The sequence below is a fragment of the Dryas octopetala genome, chromosome 2 (assembly GCF_963921425.1).
Source record: "Dryas octopetala chromosome 2, drDryOcto1.1, whole genome shotgun sequence".
NCBI lineage: Eukaryota > Viridiplantae > Streptophyta > Magnoliopsida > Rosales > Rosaceae > Dryas > Dryas octopetala.
Genome location: NC_141367.1, coordinates 24,021,698 through 24,039,890, shown reverse-complemented (window position 1 = coordinate 24,039,890; position 18,193 = coordinate 24,021,698). Strand labels below are relative to the sequence as shown.

The 18,193-nt window shown below is 38.7% G+C and overlaps 3 protein-coding genes across 4 annotated transcripts; 1 reads left to right on the top strand and 2 right to left on the bottom strand.

The window, feature by feature from the left end:
- The first annotated feature begins 959 nt into the window (after positions 1–959).
- On the top strand, positions 960–2,183 carry LOC147294445 (DNA-binding enhancer protein-like protein). Its single transcript, XM_086233143.1, has 2 exons — positions 960–1,284; positions 1,628–2,183. The coding sequence occupies exons 1-2, from the start codon at positions 1,094–1,096 to the stop codon at positions 1,773–1,775; spliced, it is 339 nt and encodes a 112-aa protein (XP_086089269.1). The 5' UTR covers positions 960–1,093; the 3' UTR covers positions 1,776–2,183.
- Positions 2,184–2,604: 421 nt separating this feature from the next.
- Positions 2,605–8,900, bottom strand: LOC147294444 (PAS domain-containing protein tyrosine kinase family protein). 2 transcript variants are annotated; one of them, XM_086230932.1, is made up of 13 exons: positions 7,915–8,896; positions 7,209–7,623; positions 6,507–7,134; positions 6,083–6,123; positions 5,671–5,739; positions 5,241–5,341; positions 5,003–5,081; positions 4,666–4,764; positions 4,462–4,530; positions 4,289–4,338; positions 4,100–4,181; positions 3,688–3,782; positions 2,605–3,179 (listed from the first exon to the last, which is right to left on the bottom strand). In XM_086230932.1, exons 1-13 carry the CDS (start codon positions 8,382–8,384, stop codon positions 3,050–3,052), a joined length of 2,328 nt encoding a protein of 775 aa, XP_086087058.1. In that variant the 5' UTR covers positions 8,385–8,896; the 3' UTR covers positions 2,605–3,049. The 2 variants fall into 2 exon arrangements, 1 of the variants encoding a protein (XP_086087058.1); XR_015120233.1 differs by having other exon boundaries at positions 3,163–3,179; positions 3,688–3,793; positions 7,915–8,900.
- A 3,130-nt stretch (positions 8,901–12,030) lies between these two features.
- On the bottom strand, positions 12,031–18,019 carry PHYD (phytochrome D). The gene is made up of 4 exons (XM_086230931.1): positions 15,592–18,019; positions 13,996–14,803; positions 13,451–13,744; positions 12,031–12,851 (listed from the first exon to the last, which is right to left on the bottom strand). The coding sequence occupies exons 1-4, from the start codon at positions 17,660–17,662 to the stop codon at positions 12,632–12,634; spliced, it is 3,393 nt and encodes a 1,130-aa protein (XP_086087057.1). The 5' UTR covers positions 17,663–18,019; the 3' UTR covers positions 12,031–12,631.
- Positions 18,020–18,193: the final 174 nt, after the last annotated feature.

The following is an 18,193-nucleotide window of genomic DNA, read 5'->3' as shown; positions in this document are numbered from 1 at the left end:
TTATGCGGACCACCGACAACAATTTGGTAATGGTACAAAATTTTATGTAATAACATGAGAATTGGCACGTAAACATCATCAAGCGTCCAACCACATGATGCTAGCTGAAGCCTGAAGGATTGCTTTAAACTTTAAATAGAGGTGTCAAACGGATGCGCTGTATGTGTTGGTCTGTCGACTAATTTAAATTAGGCTCATTGCTTGATCGATGTTGGGACGGGTCTTCATGGCTTGTGTCTATATTGTATGATTGAGGATATTTATCATCAAATAAATCTTCAATTTTCCACTTAAAAAAAAAAAAAAAAAAAGGTCTAGGCTCGATATGGCTCACGGCAGGTAACTCATTCTTGCTCATGATCATGCAATAATGTCGTATTTGATGGGAAAAAAGTTTCATTCCTTATAGTATTTCAATAATTACTCTAAGCCCTATTTTTTTTTTTTTTTTGGTTACAAAGGGAGGAGGCCAAGGAAAGAGGCCTAGAGGGGGGAGGGGGGGATCGAAACCCGGTGAGGTGGGGGTAGCACAACTGCTTGGCCAACTGGCCTACCCCAAGTCCTCTCTAAGCCCTATTTTTTATTCAAATAAAATTAGACAAATAAAAAATTATTAAATAATTTAAACTACCTAATTTTGATGAAATAAATTGACAAACAAAATAGTCAAGTTGAATTATACCGGAAAAAAGAAAAAAGTGTCAAGTTGAAGCCGCATTAAATGTGTAAAGAAATTCGGGCCTTGAGATCAAAATTCCAGCTAAGCAATAACATTCTTGGGCTATTCCTATCTCTAATATTGTTTTAGGGCTGAGCATGACAAAGATTATAGCCCAATCTAGAACTGGACCGAATCTTTTTATAAAAGCCCAGTACACTGGGCCTTCTCACATTTTAGCCCATTATTGACAGCCTTCGCAGCCCTCCTCAAGCAGGCAGTCACCGCTACTGACCACTGTTAAGTCTCGAGTCTCCACAACAGAAGGCAAAAGAAAGCTAGGGTTTTTGGCAAATTCAGAAAAAGGGGTTTGCAATTTTCTCCTTCGAAATTGTGGAATCACAGAGATAACGCAACCAAAATCAGAATCAGAAAATGGAGGGAGGCGGAGAGGAAGGAGGGATAGAGAGGGTGGTGGACTCCAAGGACTTGCAGGAGCAGAGCAAAGCGTTCGACAAGCTCACTGACCGCGTTGAAGATCGCCAACTCGACTCCACCCGTGTCCAGGAGGCCATGGCTTCCATTGCTGCTTCTAACGAAGCCGATTGGAATTCCATGAGAATGAGGTCAGAATTCAGATTCACCCAATTTCCTATTAAATTTTAATTTTGGGATCAACTTATTGAGTTTGGTGCATACCCTTTTGAAAATTTAGAAAATTTATTATTTTTAGTGAATATTGAGTATTTTAAAGAAAGAAAATAAAGTTATATTTGTTTTTGTCATGAAATTTGTGTAAAGTTGTTGACTTGATTTGGGGTTGCAGTGGAACATAGAAACTCCATATAAGCATAATGAGATTGAGATTGAGCTTGTTAAGTTGTTAACTGTTAAGAACTTCATATTTGAAAACTTCAAAGTGTCTAAAATGGTTGTGTGTGGCTGTGTGCTTCATAATACAATTTGCAGGGAGAAGGAGTTGGCTGCTGTAAAGATCAATGCAGCTGATGTTGACATAATTGCAAATGAACTGGAGCTGGACAAAAAGGTTGCTGAGAGGACCTTGCGGGAGCACAAGGGTGATGCTGTTGCTGCCATTCGACACTTGCTTCGCTAGAATGCCTTTAGCTTGGGAATGAAGAATATGGCAATTGATTTGGGTTTGTCAAATTTTGCTTCTTGAATGCTATCAGATATTCAGATATTGCTTCAACCAAATTTCAGATATTCGGATATTGAATGCCAAATACATTTTTGTTTTGTGATGTGTGAGGATAGATTATTCAGAAACATGAATCTTTTTCTTACATGTTTGGCTTCACTTGAATTTGTCAATTGGGTCAGACTTATTTCAGCGTTTAGTGGCAAAGTTTAGTCGACACCGACAGGCACCCTTTAGCCATGTGATATCAGGGACCAGCCCAAGATAAGATTTCATGACACAATAAGAAAGGAATAATGCTAAAAGCATCACATTTTGTCTGACTGTATTTTCTAATCAAATGATGTGTGTTGATTTGTACTTTCTACATAAGTTATTATAGAAGTAAATTTTTTTATTTTTTATTATAGAAGTAGAAAGATGAACCTATCAAAATCATGGTATTAAAAGTACATTTGTATTTCTTATGTGTCTGTATGTCATCATTTTCTAGTTTCTACGTGTGTGGCTGGCCTGAAGTGGCCTGCGACATTAATACCACTACATGCTCATCTAATGGATTGGACTCACATTATGGTACTGCTTGGTAAAGAAAGCCAGATACTTTGCCAGGTGCCAAAACTACCATGCATGTGACAATAATCTCAACAAAGAATAAGCACACAGGCACTTGAATTTTCAGCTTTATTGCGCAGAATTGCCTATGAAGGAATCAACAACTAAGACCGAATAAAGAGAGCATCCCATCTAAAGATCAGAAATAACTGATAAAAAAGGTGGTAAATAAAGCAAAAGATTGATCACTCTATTTACTCAAATGAATGACTGTTGGGTGTTTCTTTTTGCTCCTTTGTACAACATTTTTCTAAGTGGCTCTGAAATTTTCCCATAAAATCTGAGCAAAAAAAAAAATTTCCCATAAAAATCACAAATGGGTGACGTGATCCCAACCCGACATGACTCCCTGTCGCACAACACCACACCGTACTTTGAAGTTTAGGCATATTTTTAGGATAGTCAGTGAATAAACAACCATCACGCAACCAAACCCATCACCATCCACGATCAGACTATCAATTCAAAATTTGTGGTTCCAAAACCACAAGCCCCTTTTGGCTTTTGGAGGCTACCATTTGCAAGCAACGGGTGAACAGGTGCAAGTATCTGAAGGTGCCCTGCTTAATCCAACAATGTGGTAAATGAAGTAATGGAAACCCAATGACACAAAACTACAATTCCTTTTGGGTGCTATCACCAGCGGCGGAAGAGCGCGCTGCTTGGAACTGAAGAGCGTATTGTCTCTGCAGATCTTTAAGCTTTTCCAGCAGTTCTTGAAATGTTGGCCGGCAAGCTGGATCACTGGTTAAAAGAAAATAGTTCATGATAGACACCATAGCAAATAATGAACAATTTAGCTTGACCTTCGGATGCCATCATGTCCCTAGCAACATCCATACGACCCAAGAAACATATGGCAAACTAACTTTACCAATAAAATGATGAACTATGCAACTTTTGACAACAATAGAACAATCCCAGATAAAACCACCCTAATCCTTATGATTATTGTGAACATCTGAAATTCATGAGACATAGCAAATACAACTTATGTATAAAAGGCTAATGACACTGACTTGCAGTTGGCTACAGACCACCATAATGATGGTAATTGAAAGCCCTATTAGGATATTCCTGGCTAGATAGGAATCATCATAGGAATGGCTTGTAAGCATTCCTATGATATGACCAAATAGCCAGATTGTAATCACATGTAAACTGATCCAAGTTGAAGGGTAGCATTATGCTAAATTCAATCATGTGCTCTACCAAATGAAAATCAACTAAGAAGCATGGAAATAATTGCCACCTGTGCCAGCAGCTCTCAATTATAGAAGTCCACTGTGGGTCCACATCTTTTGGAATCTCTAGCCTTTGGTTCATGAACCCTACAGCTCCAATCACCTGCAAGTATCCTAAATAAATTGTTGTTCATATTGGCGCAAAACATGTCATGGCCCCTTTTGTTATCGTTATAAAAAAGAATGGCATATCGAAAAGATAATACTAAGAATGCTCAGTTCATTTCTTGCCATAAAACACAGAGTCAACTTTTGAAGAACTGAAGATATATTTAATCAAAACAACTGCATTTAATTTAATATCAAACCTCTTGACAAAGTAATGAATAATACAAAATTTCTTGATTTTTATCACAGAAATGCTGTCGTATCTTTATTTCATGAATAGTGTCTAGATATATTTTCAAATGAAAACAATACCTGCATTGAGTTTAGATTATCCCAAGGGATCTTCTCAGTAGCAAGCTCCCACAGTATCACCCCATAGCTGTATACGTCAGACCTATATTATATCCAAACAGCACCAAGAAATATAAATATAGTTCAAAGAAACCAGAGAGGATAGAGAGAAATTAAGGTAAATATTCCGGATGAACAATTATAACATACTTCTCATCTGAGGGTTCATTACGTAGAACTTCTGGTGCCATCCATTGAGGCTACAAAAGAGAAAATGGCAGAATTAAGTGAGAATTTCAAACTGCAGACTTATATAGTAACGATTAGAATGATTAACTTAATATAATCAATACAGAGGATATAGTGAATGCCAGTTAAAATACCGTCCCCTTCCCAGTCTTGGTTGTCAGAAATGTATTACGCTTAAGACGTGAAAGGCCAAAATCACCAACCTGTTCGGATAATTTTAAATGCGTAATTCTTTAACTTGATATAAATGTTATAGAACCAGAAAAAGAAAAACCAAAATGGACAACAAAACATCAAATGGAGGGAATTAATAAAAAGAAACACGACCAATGGCAGACCTTGACAGTCCAGTTCTTATCAACTAGGAGATTTGAAGACTTCAGATCCCGATGGATGATAGGTGGGTTGAAATGATGAAGATAATTCATGCCTCGTGCCTGTGGAAGGATTAAATAATAATTGATGTGATCACCAAAAAAATAATAATTGATTCATGGATCAATAAAACGGAGATTTTATCTAAGCCCCACATGCACACAAATTGATTCAGCCCAAAAGGTAGTGTGACATAAGATTCCCAAGAGCCTACGTCAACCTATTAAGAACAATGATGTAAAACAAACATCGTAATCATCTTTAATCTTCGGTTGATGGAAGGGGGAGATCAATACTCACTATATCCAAAGCCATATGAACACGTCGTCTCCAGTCTAGTTTTGAAGTGTTCCTCTGTAGTAACCGAAACAAACTTCCACTGTATGAAGAGAGATGCAATGCACCAGTCAGCCCAAGAAACACTTTAAGAGAAAGTATGTATTGGTATCAAAATTTTTATATTGGCCAAAATGATAAACATAAATTACGAATACTGGTAATATAGAATAAAGAGTTCTCAGAAAGGGAAGGAACAGACCGTGGGAGGAACTCTGTTACAATGCAGAGACGCTCAGGTGAAGTCACAGCTCCCATGAAAAGCAAAACGTTTGGATGTCGAAGCCGTTTCATAAGAGATACCTTCATAAACAGTACCATATCGTGACATCAGTATTTAAGAAAATAAAACAAAAAATTTAACGATAAAAAGATAAGAGGAATCTTATAGGAGTAATTTGTAGAGTGTTATATGGTGCAGCCAAGCTTGCAAAAGTTTCTTCTGATACGGGATGCGCATTACATAATCCCACCCTTATCAAGGAAAATCTCCAAAAGGTATAATTCAAGCTTTCCAGTTAAATTATCATATGCTTTGCAAGTAATGAGCTGCTAAACTTTCAAGTCAAAAGGTATATTCTCATATGCTTCCCTAAACCCTAAACCAAATAATGAGCAGCTAAGAAGCGCACCTCTTGTCTGAAGGAAAGTATCACATCTTCTGAATATTCTTGCTTGGAGAATACCTTGACAGCAACATCCTGCAAATAGCAAAGATATAACTCAACCACACATGAACATTATATATGCTCACCTTTAAAGCTTCTCTCCAGTTCCATAACCTAAAGATAATTTAAAAACAAGACAGATCCCACGATGCACTATCATTGTTACACTTGTTCGTATGAATAAAAAGAGTTGTTCACTTATACTGCAGACACATAAAATATAGACTTTGAGTAATCTGTTATACGCTGCATTTTTCTTCATTAAGGTCATTGAAAATCGTCACTAGAGCATGTCACTTCGGTTAAATCTGGAAATTTCATTTTTGTGCATCCACTTAAATTTGAAGTTAACTAAAGAAAGAGTGAAAGAACATACTGATCCATACCACAGACCATGGTATACAGTTCCACATGAACCTGCAGAAGGGAGGAAAATGGCAAAAAGATATCAGAAAAAATATCAACCAAGCAAAACCTCAAAGTTTATACTCACAAGGGAAAAGAACACAAGTACAAAAGAAATTTTGTTTGGTCAAAGATGACCAATTCTGCAGCTACTGAAAAATGACCATTAGATGGACATTTTGGTTATCAAGCATGTCCCATCACCAGTGTCAATAATGATTCAATGCAAACAGTTGATGATTCAGAAAGATCAAGTGCATATTTGAGGACGCATTTAATCCCCTGAAATGCTTTACCAGCATTAATTAAACAGTTACGAGAAATGAACAATATGAATACTTCTTTTGTTGGGCAATACTTCACAAGCAGGCACTGATCACTTGAAAGATGATTACCTTGCCCAACTTGTTCTCCAATTATCAAGTCTTCCCATAAGATTTCGTAATCCAAGCAGTCAGTGTCCACGTCCACCTTATTCACAGCACTACTGCTGGTACTTCCACAGCTGCTGGCACTGCTTGTGCTGTTAACATTAAATGAGGAGGTCCACGATCCCGAAGCCTCATTATTTGCAGGCCGATTACTTTCATTCAGTTGATTTTCAGGTCTTAAACCACAATAACTCTTCTGAGGAACTGAATCATTCTCTTGATCATTATGCAACCAAGGCCAAACAAGACGAGTGGTCTTAGCCTCAGATTCTTGCTCATTTCCTTTCCATGGCCATGATATCCTATTCCTCCATGCTTCTGCCTTTGAGGTTATTCTCTTTTGGATTGAAGGTTTTCCTTCACTCTCATCACCAGAATCTCTGGAGGGATGGGAAAACACTCCAAAAGGAGATGGGGCTAGATCTCCTCTAGGTGTGCTAGCCCCACTTGAATTCGCATCCTCCCTATGGTCAGAGAGAACAGAATCTGAACCATGATCAGAATGATGACTCTCTACACTCCCACCTTCACGATCCATGTTGTTTTCTCCCGCCCGAATTCTTGACTTGACTCTGTTGCTCACCTTGGATGCCTGTTTCATGATTATAACAATCAATAAATGCCACTCATAATAAATCACAGGAACATGAAAACTATAAGACTAACCAAATTTGTTAGTTTTGATGCAATTGCATTTTGCAGAGGCTGCTGAGGATCAAGACCAAGTTTAGTTGTAACTCTAGCTTTAGAACGGCTGAAGCTTGAATCTGGTTCTGGGTGCTTTGCACCTGAATGTGAGACCTTCATTTCTTGAAAGGGCCGTGAATCAGTTGACACACAAATAATCCCAACAAAAGTGCCATCATCATCATAGAATGGAGTATTCGTTACAATGGCTGTAAACCTCTCCCCCATTTTGTTCTTGACAGGGAACTGCCCAGTCCATTTCTCCCCCTTGGAGACACGTTGTACTATATCATATCCTACAGAATAGTCCTGGGGATCTGCCAACAGCTCAACGGGACTCTGTCCAATGGCCTCTGCCGCAGAATAACCGTATAGATTTTCAGCAGTTCTGTTCCTGCAAAATTGAATTTTCCCAAATGCACCAAATTGAAACCTTCTAACACTAAAACCAAACTTCAAAGACAGAATTTCTATACAAAATTAAATAAACAAATAAATATTGATCATTTAGGTTCACAAACTATAGACATGGTCAATCTCAATTCAAAAACACCACCAATTCACAGTTGCAACGAGAATTGAAATTTAATGAGGCACCCAATAACCCAACAAATACTGAAAAAGATAACAACAAACAATTCATACAAGTCCTAAAACAAGACTTTGATTGAGCTGAGCTACTCACCAGTAAATTATACGACCACTAAGATCAAAAATATGCACAGACTGCCCAATTGACTGCAATATGTTCAGATACTGTTTATCAGTAAAGTTCACAGCCGACGGCCCGCTGCCGTCGCCGCCGCCGCCACTTCCACCGCCGGTGCAGCCACTAGTCGGAGGATCGTGGCTGCGGCTCTCTCTCTGGAGCGGCGAAGAATGCCGAAACGAAGTAGACCCTTTCTTCCAAGCGGCTGCATCGAGACCTCTACCGCTACCGCCACTGCCAGAAGCACCACCACCACCACCGACTCTCCTTCTGGGCATTGAGGAGAATCTTGAGCGCTGTGGCGAAACGGAGTGGGCCCTCTGGTGATCGGATTTGGCATCAGAGGAGGTGTGCCTGAGCTTGAACATCTCTTGCTTGAGGTGGTCGTGACCCGCTTCGAGTACTTGGATCTTCTTCAGAAGCTCCTCCGGTGGTGGAGTGTCCATTGCAAAGCTCCAAGCTTAACCCACCAGACAGCCCTCAATAATAGAAACAAGCTTGGGTTTGGGTTGAAAATGGTGATACCAGAATTAGCTCAACAAGAACATTCATGGGTCTCTCTTTACTCCTCACTCTGACTCACAGAAAAAGAGAGAGAGAGTATGGTAAAGAGAAAATGATGGAGACCCAGTTGATAATCTTGAAAGCTATAACCAACAACACAGTATGGGGTTGAAATTGATAAGACAGAGAGAGTAGTCAGAGATTGATGAATCTCTGTCCCTCTTATCTTTTTCTCAAAGACTCAAAACAACTGCTTGCTATAATAAGTGCAAAGTCAATCAATTTCTTGCTGATTTGAGAGGTCAGTAACAAATTAACATCATCTCTCCCTCTGTTTACTTTTCCATTTTCTGCTTTTGATCTTCTTCTTCTTCTTCTACAGCTTCTCTCTCTCTCTCTTCCTCTTTAGGTCTTGCTTGCTTATTCTTTCTGCTTTGGGCGGTTTGCTGTTTCCTCTATTCCTAATTTTCTATCTCATCATCATCTGAATCTTACTACTACGACCAGAATTTATTTATTTAAAATGCTTAAACACTACAAATGCTTTTCTCACGCGCGAAATATGCGCGTGCATGCAGCAACCAATCATTGATCCGAAATTGTACCTTCCACTCCAATCAGCGAGTGGCGTCACCACCACGCGAGCTGTTGCATTGGCCTCCTCAAGTAGGATTTTCCCTTTTCCGCTTAAAGGCCTTTCTAATTGGTCTATTTCCAATTTTCCACTACTCTTTTTGTTTCTACCACTCCACCATTTAATTTTTTGCTTTTTTTTTTTTTGGAGTTCATGCAAAATATTGTACCTCATAATTTCCAAGTGGGAGATGTCCATTTTGGTCCATGAACTTCTTCCTTCTAATTGTTTATCATCTATCAAACTCATGTTTATAAAATTGACTTGGGTTAACTTGAGGCTTAGATTACTTAATTTGCAATTGCACATTATAGATACATTGGACGGACTTCTAGATCACCTATAAGGAGTTTACCATTTTGCCCTTACCCCTTACTGCCTTGGCTCTCTTTTATGATATAGGTTTTATGTTATGAGAAAGTATATTATAAGTGGACAGATAAGGTTAGGTTCGTGAGCTCATGAAGGTCGTTCATTTATATCACAAGAAAAATACAACTTTGAGGTTTAAAAGCGGTCTAATCAGACATTTGTTGACTTATTAGGAAAGTAAATCTACGGAAGAATTTACCATAAATAGAGAAGAATTTTGTTTCTTCACTTCCTTTTAAGGCTTTAATACCTTCGACCAAAAAAAAAAAAAGGCTTTAATACCTTGAGAGTTCATTACACCTATCGGCTAAATTGAGGAGGAGGAGAAGACACATAAGCACTAATTGAGTTTTGACTCTGTTTTACTTTTGAGATTGCATTGTTGCTTTTCTTTTATGCTTGGTTTTTAAGGTTTGAATTCGATATGTTCGATTGTCGATTATTAATGTGTACATGACAATCGTCTTTGCACATGAACAATGGTTAATATTTATCTTGTACTAATTTTATTAGTTGTTTTCTTTATATCAATTTTCTCTCTCTTGTATTAAAAATTTGAGTTCGACACTTACGATTGTTAGTCATTAATGTATATGCTAACAATCATCTGTATGCCTGAGTGATGATTAACATTTGTCTTATATTTATCCTATTAGTTGTTTTCTTATACCATTTCATCTTTTATACCCATTTGTGCTCTTGCCTTAAGAGGGTCGGGCTCATGGGCCCTTTTGTTTTGTTTTATTGTTAGAAACTTATCTTTTTTTATTATTTATAGAAAAGGTAAAAAAATAATATTAATGAGTCGTGCTAGGTTTGAGCCCATTTCATTTCATGATTGTGCTCGTGCTCGTGCTATGCTTGACCCATGTTGTTCTCATATCGTACTTGATATGCTAAAACTTTTGATATAGGCCGGTTCAATTACTTGTGTCGTGCTTGTGTCAATCCAACCCGTTTGACATTTCTAGTGTTGACAATTATCTGTGCACATAAACGATAGTTAACATTTATCTTGTATTTATCCTGTTAGTTGTTTTTGTATAATATATACCATTTTCTCCCTTTTATGCTTAGAGCTTAATTTTGAAGTATGCATAGATTATTGTCAATCATTAATGTACATATTGACAATCGTCCGTATATTTTTGAACAAGGATTAACATATGCTTTGTATTAATTTATCCTATTAGTTGTTTTCTTTTGAGTTTGCACTATTGACTTTTTCTTTACTCTTACTTATTACCCTCTTCTCTTTTTTGTACATAATTAGATTTTTATTTTCGGTACGTACATAAACGATTGTTCATCACTAATGTGTATGTTGACAATCGTTTGTGCACATGAGTAATATTCGTGATAGTGATTAATATGCATATTGCCAATCGTTTGTGTGCATGAACAACGTTTGTTTGTCGATAAATGATAATAAACGTCTTGTATTTATTCTATTAGTTACCTTCCTTTTCTAATAGGACACTTTCAACTTTGAAAGAAAGATGCAAGAGGCATTAGGCAAGTTGCCTTCTCTTTCAAGAGAAAAAGAAAAAAAAAAATGAAAGCTGCCCTCTCTCCGGAACAAAAGTTTTTCTCACTAGAAATCAGTTTGCGTGCACAGCATAATAATGGGCGTGCACGCACACAATTTTTGGAGTGGAAGAGACAAATGACAATGAGCAGCAGCAAATCTTCCTGTTCTCTTTCTTAATAGAGGGATGGATAATATTATCATAATAACAAGGGAAACAAGTGACACTTCCATTAGTACCATTTAGTGCTATACTTTACCATAAAATAAAAAGACTCGGGTTCTAAAATATGAGAAATTATTATGTGTGATCGTAACACCACATGACATAATGACATAGTGTTATTCATCCACTTAAATTATAATACATGTATAATTATTAATTTTTAAAACTCTAAAAAATATTCTTAAAATCATACTAAGTGTTATAATTTAAATGAATTAGTAACATCATGTTATCATATCACGTGGTGTTATCATCACATAAAATAATTTTCTAATATATCCTTATCTCCTACCAAACCCAGCATTTTATAAACTCATACTGCCTATCGAGTTGACTTAAGCAAATATATTACATCCAATTTCATAATAAATTAGTTATTATCTAGTTAGACTTAAATAACTATATTTACTTTATCAAGTTGTAATTATAAATTTTCCAGTTCTTTTTCTTTCTTTCTTTCTATTTTTATAATTTTTCAAGACCAATGATACATTGAACTGGATTTAAGAATGAACTCTTCTGCTTAGGGAACCAACAGTGTACAGGGCTAGCTCCTTGAGCAGACGGTAAGTAAGACAATCACAAAAGGGTATGGGCAATCACTATCTTAAATATTGATCCACTCATCCGATTGAAACGTCAACTATATGGGACAATTTAGACAGGTTGGACAATAAGAAGGTTCTGGATTCCATCCAGCTACGAATAATGGGCCATTTTGTTGCATATAACTCTTGGCAACTGTAGCTCATCCAAAGGAAATTGGCATTTGAAATATCATAATAATCAGTGAGGCTGAAGGGCACCCTACTATACACTATACACACATATAGGTGATCCAAGAATACATCCTCACCAAGAGAGAAACATATGTTATTCGGATAATTGTCAGTTGTCCAGGTTACATAAATTCAGCAACTAGAAGAGGACTATGGGTTTCATTACACAGAAGAAATTTACATTATAAGGGAAAAGACAAAAAAGAGCTTTCCATTGTGGACACTTACAGCAGGTAGTACAAACGATTTAGTGCAACTAATTAAGTAGAATACATGAAGAAGAAAGATGTGAGTCAATACCAGAAGAGCTTTTCAGTGTGGAAGCCTTTACAGTTATCTCAAATGCACCCCTTTTCAATGAATAACACATGACAGCACACCATTGCATGAAGACTTGGCTTCACAGCATTAGTGAAATCTTAAGACTGCACTGAGGCTACCAGCTACCTTAGTTGAGCATGTAGGTGATTTGAATTGGTGTTTCCCAACAGCATTCATGAATGACTCACTAAAAAGGGTAGAATAATATGTTTTAGTTTAGTCAAGTACGTACCCTGAAAAAGAATCAGGTGGCTTTGGTGCCCGTGCATTTTGTTCTGCGATAAGGAGCATCTATTGTTGCAATAATATAGTCCTAGAAGTCCAATTAGCTAGTCAGTACTCTTTGTGCGTCTCCGAGGCATAGGAAGCTCAAGAGTAATTAAGAAATAACATCTTTCTGACTCTCTGATATATTGGACTTCACCATTCATGAGCTTTAAAATCTTCCTGCACATGCTCAGTCCTAGTCCCTCTTGAGTCATCCATTGACTGCTATGGAACATGTCTTGAATTAATGGAGGAGGAAGACCTTCACCAGGGCATACCAACCTTCACCACAAACAACACACTATTGGTCAATTAAATATCAAAACAATATTATATCCATGTCATTAACGACAGATGAAGAAAATAGCTGCTTTTGTACATATCAATTTGCAAGTGGTGTCCAATAAGACTAGCCAAGTGATGTTTGTATGAAATAAGCAGGCAGATAGAAAAATTAGTACATTTTTTATCAATACAATTGTATTACATAAAGCAAGTTATCTTTCTCTGGTTAGACTATGCCAAAAAAAAGACTATGCCAAGAGAAAGTATGAGGATCACAAGTACAAAACAGAACTTTGCATTACCAATCCATATTCACCCAACCAAGTTATTCAACATACATCAAGGAAGTTACTGACTCAGAGACTATGATCGAAAATTTTGCTCTATAAAACACAGCAGGTTTTTCAAACCTATGGGTTGAACAAGACAGCCACAGCCCAACCTAGACCATCCCCTGGCTGAAGTTCGTAATTTGAGTCCACAGGACACCAGGTAAAGTCAGGTTGCAAGGACAAGTTATGTACATAACTTTATTATCTTGTCTCCATCAACATACAACTAAAAAAAATATCAAATATAGTGAGAAGCCAAAATACCTGAATTCAGTACGAACCATAGTGATGCCATCAGATATTTTCTCCAAGCTTGGAAGAACATGAATCTCCACCCAGCCTTCCGGAGATGGTGCATAACGTACCATATTCAATAAGAAATCAGCCAAGACCTGCTGAATTCTCACTTGATCACCATACACAGCCAATGTTTTGATTTCTTCAGGAATATCCCGAATCAATTGTAGATTTCTTTCCCTCAGCACTAACATTACTTGGCTAACAACAGCATTTATGACACTCCCAAGTAAGAATTCTGCCTTCTCAAGCTCCAATGAACTAATTCAAAAACAAAAGACAAACGAAAAAACTTGATCATGTCTTTCCTCATTCCCGATATGAAGAAATTTAGAAGCAATATTAATACTATTATACACTAGAATATGGCAAGGATAAGTGGGCACAAAAGAATCAACGGAGATATAAACAAAATTGAAAGCAAGGGGGCTGATATTTTCATTTTGTCTCAGCATTTACAGAACACAGTCCTAGAAGACACCTGTAATTAAGTAAGGATTACGAAAACTTACCCATCTTCAATGCTATCCAGATCAACATCCTTTATAATCTTCAAAATTTGCTTCTCACAAGCAGCACTAGTCTCCAGAAACTGCTTTTGATCTTCAGTTAAGTCTGTAGCCTCCAAAAGTGAGTTAGTAAAGCGTATACCACTTAAAGGATTTTTTATTTCCTGGCAAATGTAAGCCAATTCTTTCATCCTAGTGAGACATTCCTTCTCCTGTTGCCTCTGAACTTTAAGAGCTTGCTGCAGTTCTGGACTTGCAATCTGCAAAAAGCAGAAAGCTCCAATAACCTGGCCCTCTGCATTTACCCTCTTATTTGCGGTCAAGAGAGCTTGTACAAATTTCCCATTCCGGTCAAAGAATGAAAAGGAAAATTTGTCTGTGTCTAGCCCTCCAATGGCGTTGTGCACAACAATCATGAATTTTGTCATAGCATCTGGACCCTTGAGTCGGCAGCAACTGCCAAAGACCTCTCCAACCAACATTTTCCCAATGATTTCTCCATGGCTCCACCCAGTGAGCTTTTCCATGGCAGTGTTCCACTCAGAGCAGCATGTGTTATCATCTGACGCAAATATGGGAGGGATCAAAGGATTGGGACTATGAACAATGGCCTTGTAATCACCTTGTATTTTTATGAATTTGTCCATTACCACTTTTTGACCAGTAACATCCTGACCAACAAAGCAAACTCCAACTATATTATTAGTGTAATCCTTGCTAGAGCAAGCATTAACCACCACAAAAACAGGCTTGTTACCATGCTCTGGGCCAAATGTCCTCATTTTTATCTCCACATTTCTATCCTCTTCTCCTGCATTAACAAAACTAATGTAGTAAAATATTCACTCTCTTACCAAAAAAAACAGACTTTCTTTCAAAGTCAATATTAAGCATGCCATCCAAATCATCAAAAATGAATGATGACCAGTCAACTTATAAACAAAACATATATTAAAAAAATGAAAATAAATAAATCTGTTTAGCCCCTTCCTTGGCACAATAATCCTTAAACCATTCTGGCTTTAATGGCATGTTCAAATATTTCTTAAGGTAACATTCTGCAACTCAGTCCTATACGGAACATCACACTCATGTTCTGTCCTTGTTGCATTGCTAATAAGCAACCACCTAATAGGCCATTTAACAGTCACAAGGGAGAATAAAGAAATCACCCAAGTCTCTTAAAGATAAAAATGAATAGCTTAATACAACACAATATGAACAATAACTACAACATGAGAATACATTGCTAATTGAAGAAAGGGTATCATATTTACAACTATACAGTAAAGTTCAAATAACTAGAAGGCATCTAGGCATCAGACTGAAACCTTCACGGTGAACTTGACATGGCACTCGAAGTAAGCCAACTTTTGCTTTGACTTTGCTCTGTGTGCACCATTTGACCTCCTTTAGAATTTTCATGCATCACTTTTAAGGCAATAACTTTTGGCAACGAGCTTAGTGTTTTTTTACTCTCAAGGTTAAGTTTGTGCTTTTAATGAAATAGAGAATAAACTGGAAACAATGTCAATAACACCCCATTAATAAACTTCTCGAATTGAGGTGGAACAAATATATTAGGTGTAAAAAGACTACCTCTTAAAGCACGGAAGAGAAGTTTGCTAATAATTTCTTCAGATTCTTTGTAAACAAGATCATGAACCAAGGACTTCCCTGTAGCTTCCTCAACTGAGAGCCCCGTCAACTCTGCGACCTTTGCATTCCACCCATTTATACAGCCATCAACATCTACAGCAAATATGGGAGCAGTTGCAGTCTCTATTAACCTAATCATTTCTCTTGCTACCGAGCTGAGCTCATCGATTCCTTGAAAATCCAGCTCCCCAAGCTGGGCCTGTGTAACAACCTTTGAATTGTTTGCCTCAGCATCCTTAGAAGAGTCCCGCAAAATAATCTGCAAAGAGTGTATTGCATCCATTTCTGCATTCTCCCAAGGCAAACTACGACTTTTAACCACTTCCAAAAATGCCTTAAACGAAGAACGTGGATGCATCCTCTGTCCGTCATCCTTGTCCTCTGGGTGATGCTTTGCCCCACCCCATTTGATCTCTTTTCCAGTGTGGGATCGAAACCAGAACATAAAATCCCTTTTAGTAATATAAGCAGCGGCCATCCCACAAACAGCATCGCCAAGCGAGGCAGCTCCAGGGTACCCAGCATCAGCCAAACTATCTGTGCTTAAACCTGTTGAACCTCCGTGGAAAGCCAACAGCCACTCCACAATGTCCTTTATCTGGGCTTCAGTGGGGGTCACACCAAGTGGGTAGTACTTCCCTTGGTAGTAGAGTGCTGCCCCATCACACTTCACAAGGTCCATAATACTAGGACTTTGAGTAACAATCCCAGTCGGGGAGTCACGAAGAAGCATATCACACAACAGAGTCTGGGTCCTCAAAACATGTTTTTCCGACAATTGTGAAGCCAATTGCAACTCCATATTCAATTGGAGTCCAAAGGCCTGCATTAGGAACTCACAAGCATACCGTAGCGGAAATGGAATGCAACGAGCAGAGGTGTGATGGCAAACGACCAGGCCCCATAGTCTCATTGAGTTCCGCCCACCAATGGCTTCCTCATCATTTCCATTAATGATGACTGCCAAAGCTAAAGAGGCAATGGAGCCCATATTAGCCATATACTGGGAATGACAACCATGAGGGGCACGAAGTGTGGATCCAACCAAGCACAAAGGCTGCCTAAGCCCTTCATCCTGAATCACATGAACCGGCGTGGCATGGCAATCTACAATCATTCTAACCCGGTTCTGCTTGAACAAAAACCTCGAGGCCTGAGGTATATCCGTGGCGGGATAGTGCAGCCCAATATAAGGCTCTAAGTCAGGCCTTTTGCTCTCAGCCACAACCTCACCATGCTCATCCTCATGAAATTTATACACCATAACTCTATCATAACCAGTAAGCTCTCTTACGCTCTCAACCACAGTATCACACACAAGCTTAATATCCCCACCAGGCAGTGACTGCAGCTGTGAGATTGCCCTCACCGCCAGCTTCTGCGACTGCACCGCCCCGGCTATGGACAGAGCAGGGTCCTCTGTTCTAGCAGGCTCTAAATCAATCACAACCCCAACATCAATCCTATGCAAAATTGCGTAAAAGGGCTTTCCGGAAACCCTGGAATGGATCCAAATTGGGTTCAGCAGCGTAATCTCCCGAGCCGCAAATGCCTTTTCGAGCAGAATTGCGGTCGAGGGGGTGAAGAGTGTACGGACATCAGTCCCAATTGTGAGGATCTCAGGCTTTTCGAGGATCGGAACTGACTGGGGCGTTAGGTCGAGCATGTCGAGGGCGTTCTCGCTGTACGCAATGACCCCAAAAGTGGCTTCGTCCACAGCCATCATGCACCCGAAGGGTTGGACATGCCCACCCCTCTGAATTTTCGACAGGTAAGCTGTAATTTGCTTTTCTGGGACTGAATCTTTGGTGGTTCTCATGCTCTGTGAGTAGTCGAAGGACTTACCGAACTCGCCGGACTGCTCGAACACCGCGTGCAGCCGAGCATCGACGGTGTACTGAGCAATGGCTTTGCTGACAGACTCTGTATTGTTGTGATGATGAGTCTTCATGTTGCTTGTACCCGAGGACTGAGCTTTGCCACTCGAGGCCATTTTCTCACTGGGTCTCATACTGTTTCACACAATTCTCGGTGGGTTTTCTCTCAAATTCGCTGTGAGTGAGAGCAGGGTCGGTTCAGTAGGGCTAAAACACTAAAACCCATATGGGCATGAAGATTTTGGTGTCGATCAGAAGGTGGGTTACAGTGAAGCTTGTGGGAGAGAGAGTGTGTGTGTGTGTTTTGCTTGGAGAGGGTGGTTGTGATTTGATTTTATTTTGTGGGATGGGAAGGGGTCCTATAAAGGAAAGTTGTGTTGTTTTGGTTTCATCTCTTTTCATTTTTTGGGTTCTAGTCTTCGCTGCACTGAGGAAACTGGGACACATGAGCCCTTCTTTCATTTCTTCTCTTTTCTTTTTCATTTGTTTTTTTGTTTGTCTGATTTATCTGTTTACTTTTCTCTCTCTCTTTCTCTTCCTTTTTATTGGTGCTTCTTGGATTTTTTTTCCTTTTCATTTTCTTTTACTTGTGGGCATGGACACAGCTGGTGGGAATATAAGCGAGGCCATGCGATAATTGCGATCGTGGTCGTATGCGTTTCGGA

Coding starts and splice junctions, on each gene's coding strand:
- LOC147294444 (XM_086230932.1), bottom strand. CDS start 8,384: ATGGACACTCCACCACCGGAGGAGCTTCTGAAGAAGATCCAAGTACTC. Junction 4,182..4,288: donor AATGAACCCTCAGATGAGAA/GTATGTTATAAT, acceptor GATATAATATAG/GTCTGACGTATACAGCTATG. Junction 3,783..4,099: donor ATAATCTAAACTCAATGCAG/GTATTGTTTTCA, acceptor GGATACTTGCAG/GTGATTGGAGCTGTAGGGTT.
- LOC147294445 (XM_086233143.1), top strand. CDS start 1,094: ATGGAGGGAGGCGGAGAGGAAGGAGGGATAGAGAGGGTGGTGGACTCC. Junction 1,285..1,627: donor TGGAATTCCATGAGAATGAG/GTCAGAATTCAG, acceptor TACAATTTGCAG/GGAGAAGGAGTTGGCTGCTG.
- PHYD (XM_086230931.1), bottom strand. CDS start 17,662: ATGAGACCCAGTGAGAAAATGGCCTCGAGTGGCAAAGCTCAGTCCTCG. Junction 13,745..13,995: donor CTGGATAGCATTGAAGATGG/GTAAGTTTTCGT, acceptor TTTTTGAATTAG/TTCATTGGAGCTTGAGAAGG. Junction 12,852..13,450: donor ATGGTTCGTACTGAATTCAG/GTATTTTGGCTT, acceptor TTTGTGGTGAAG/GTTGGTATGCCCTGGTGAAG.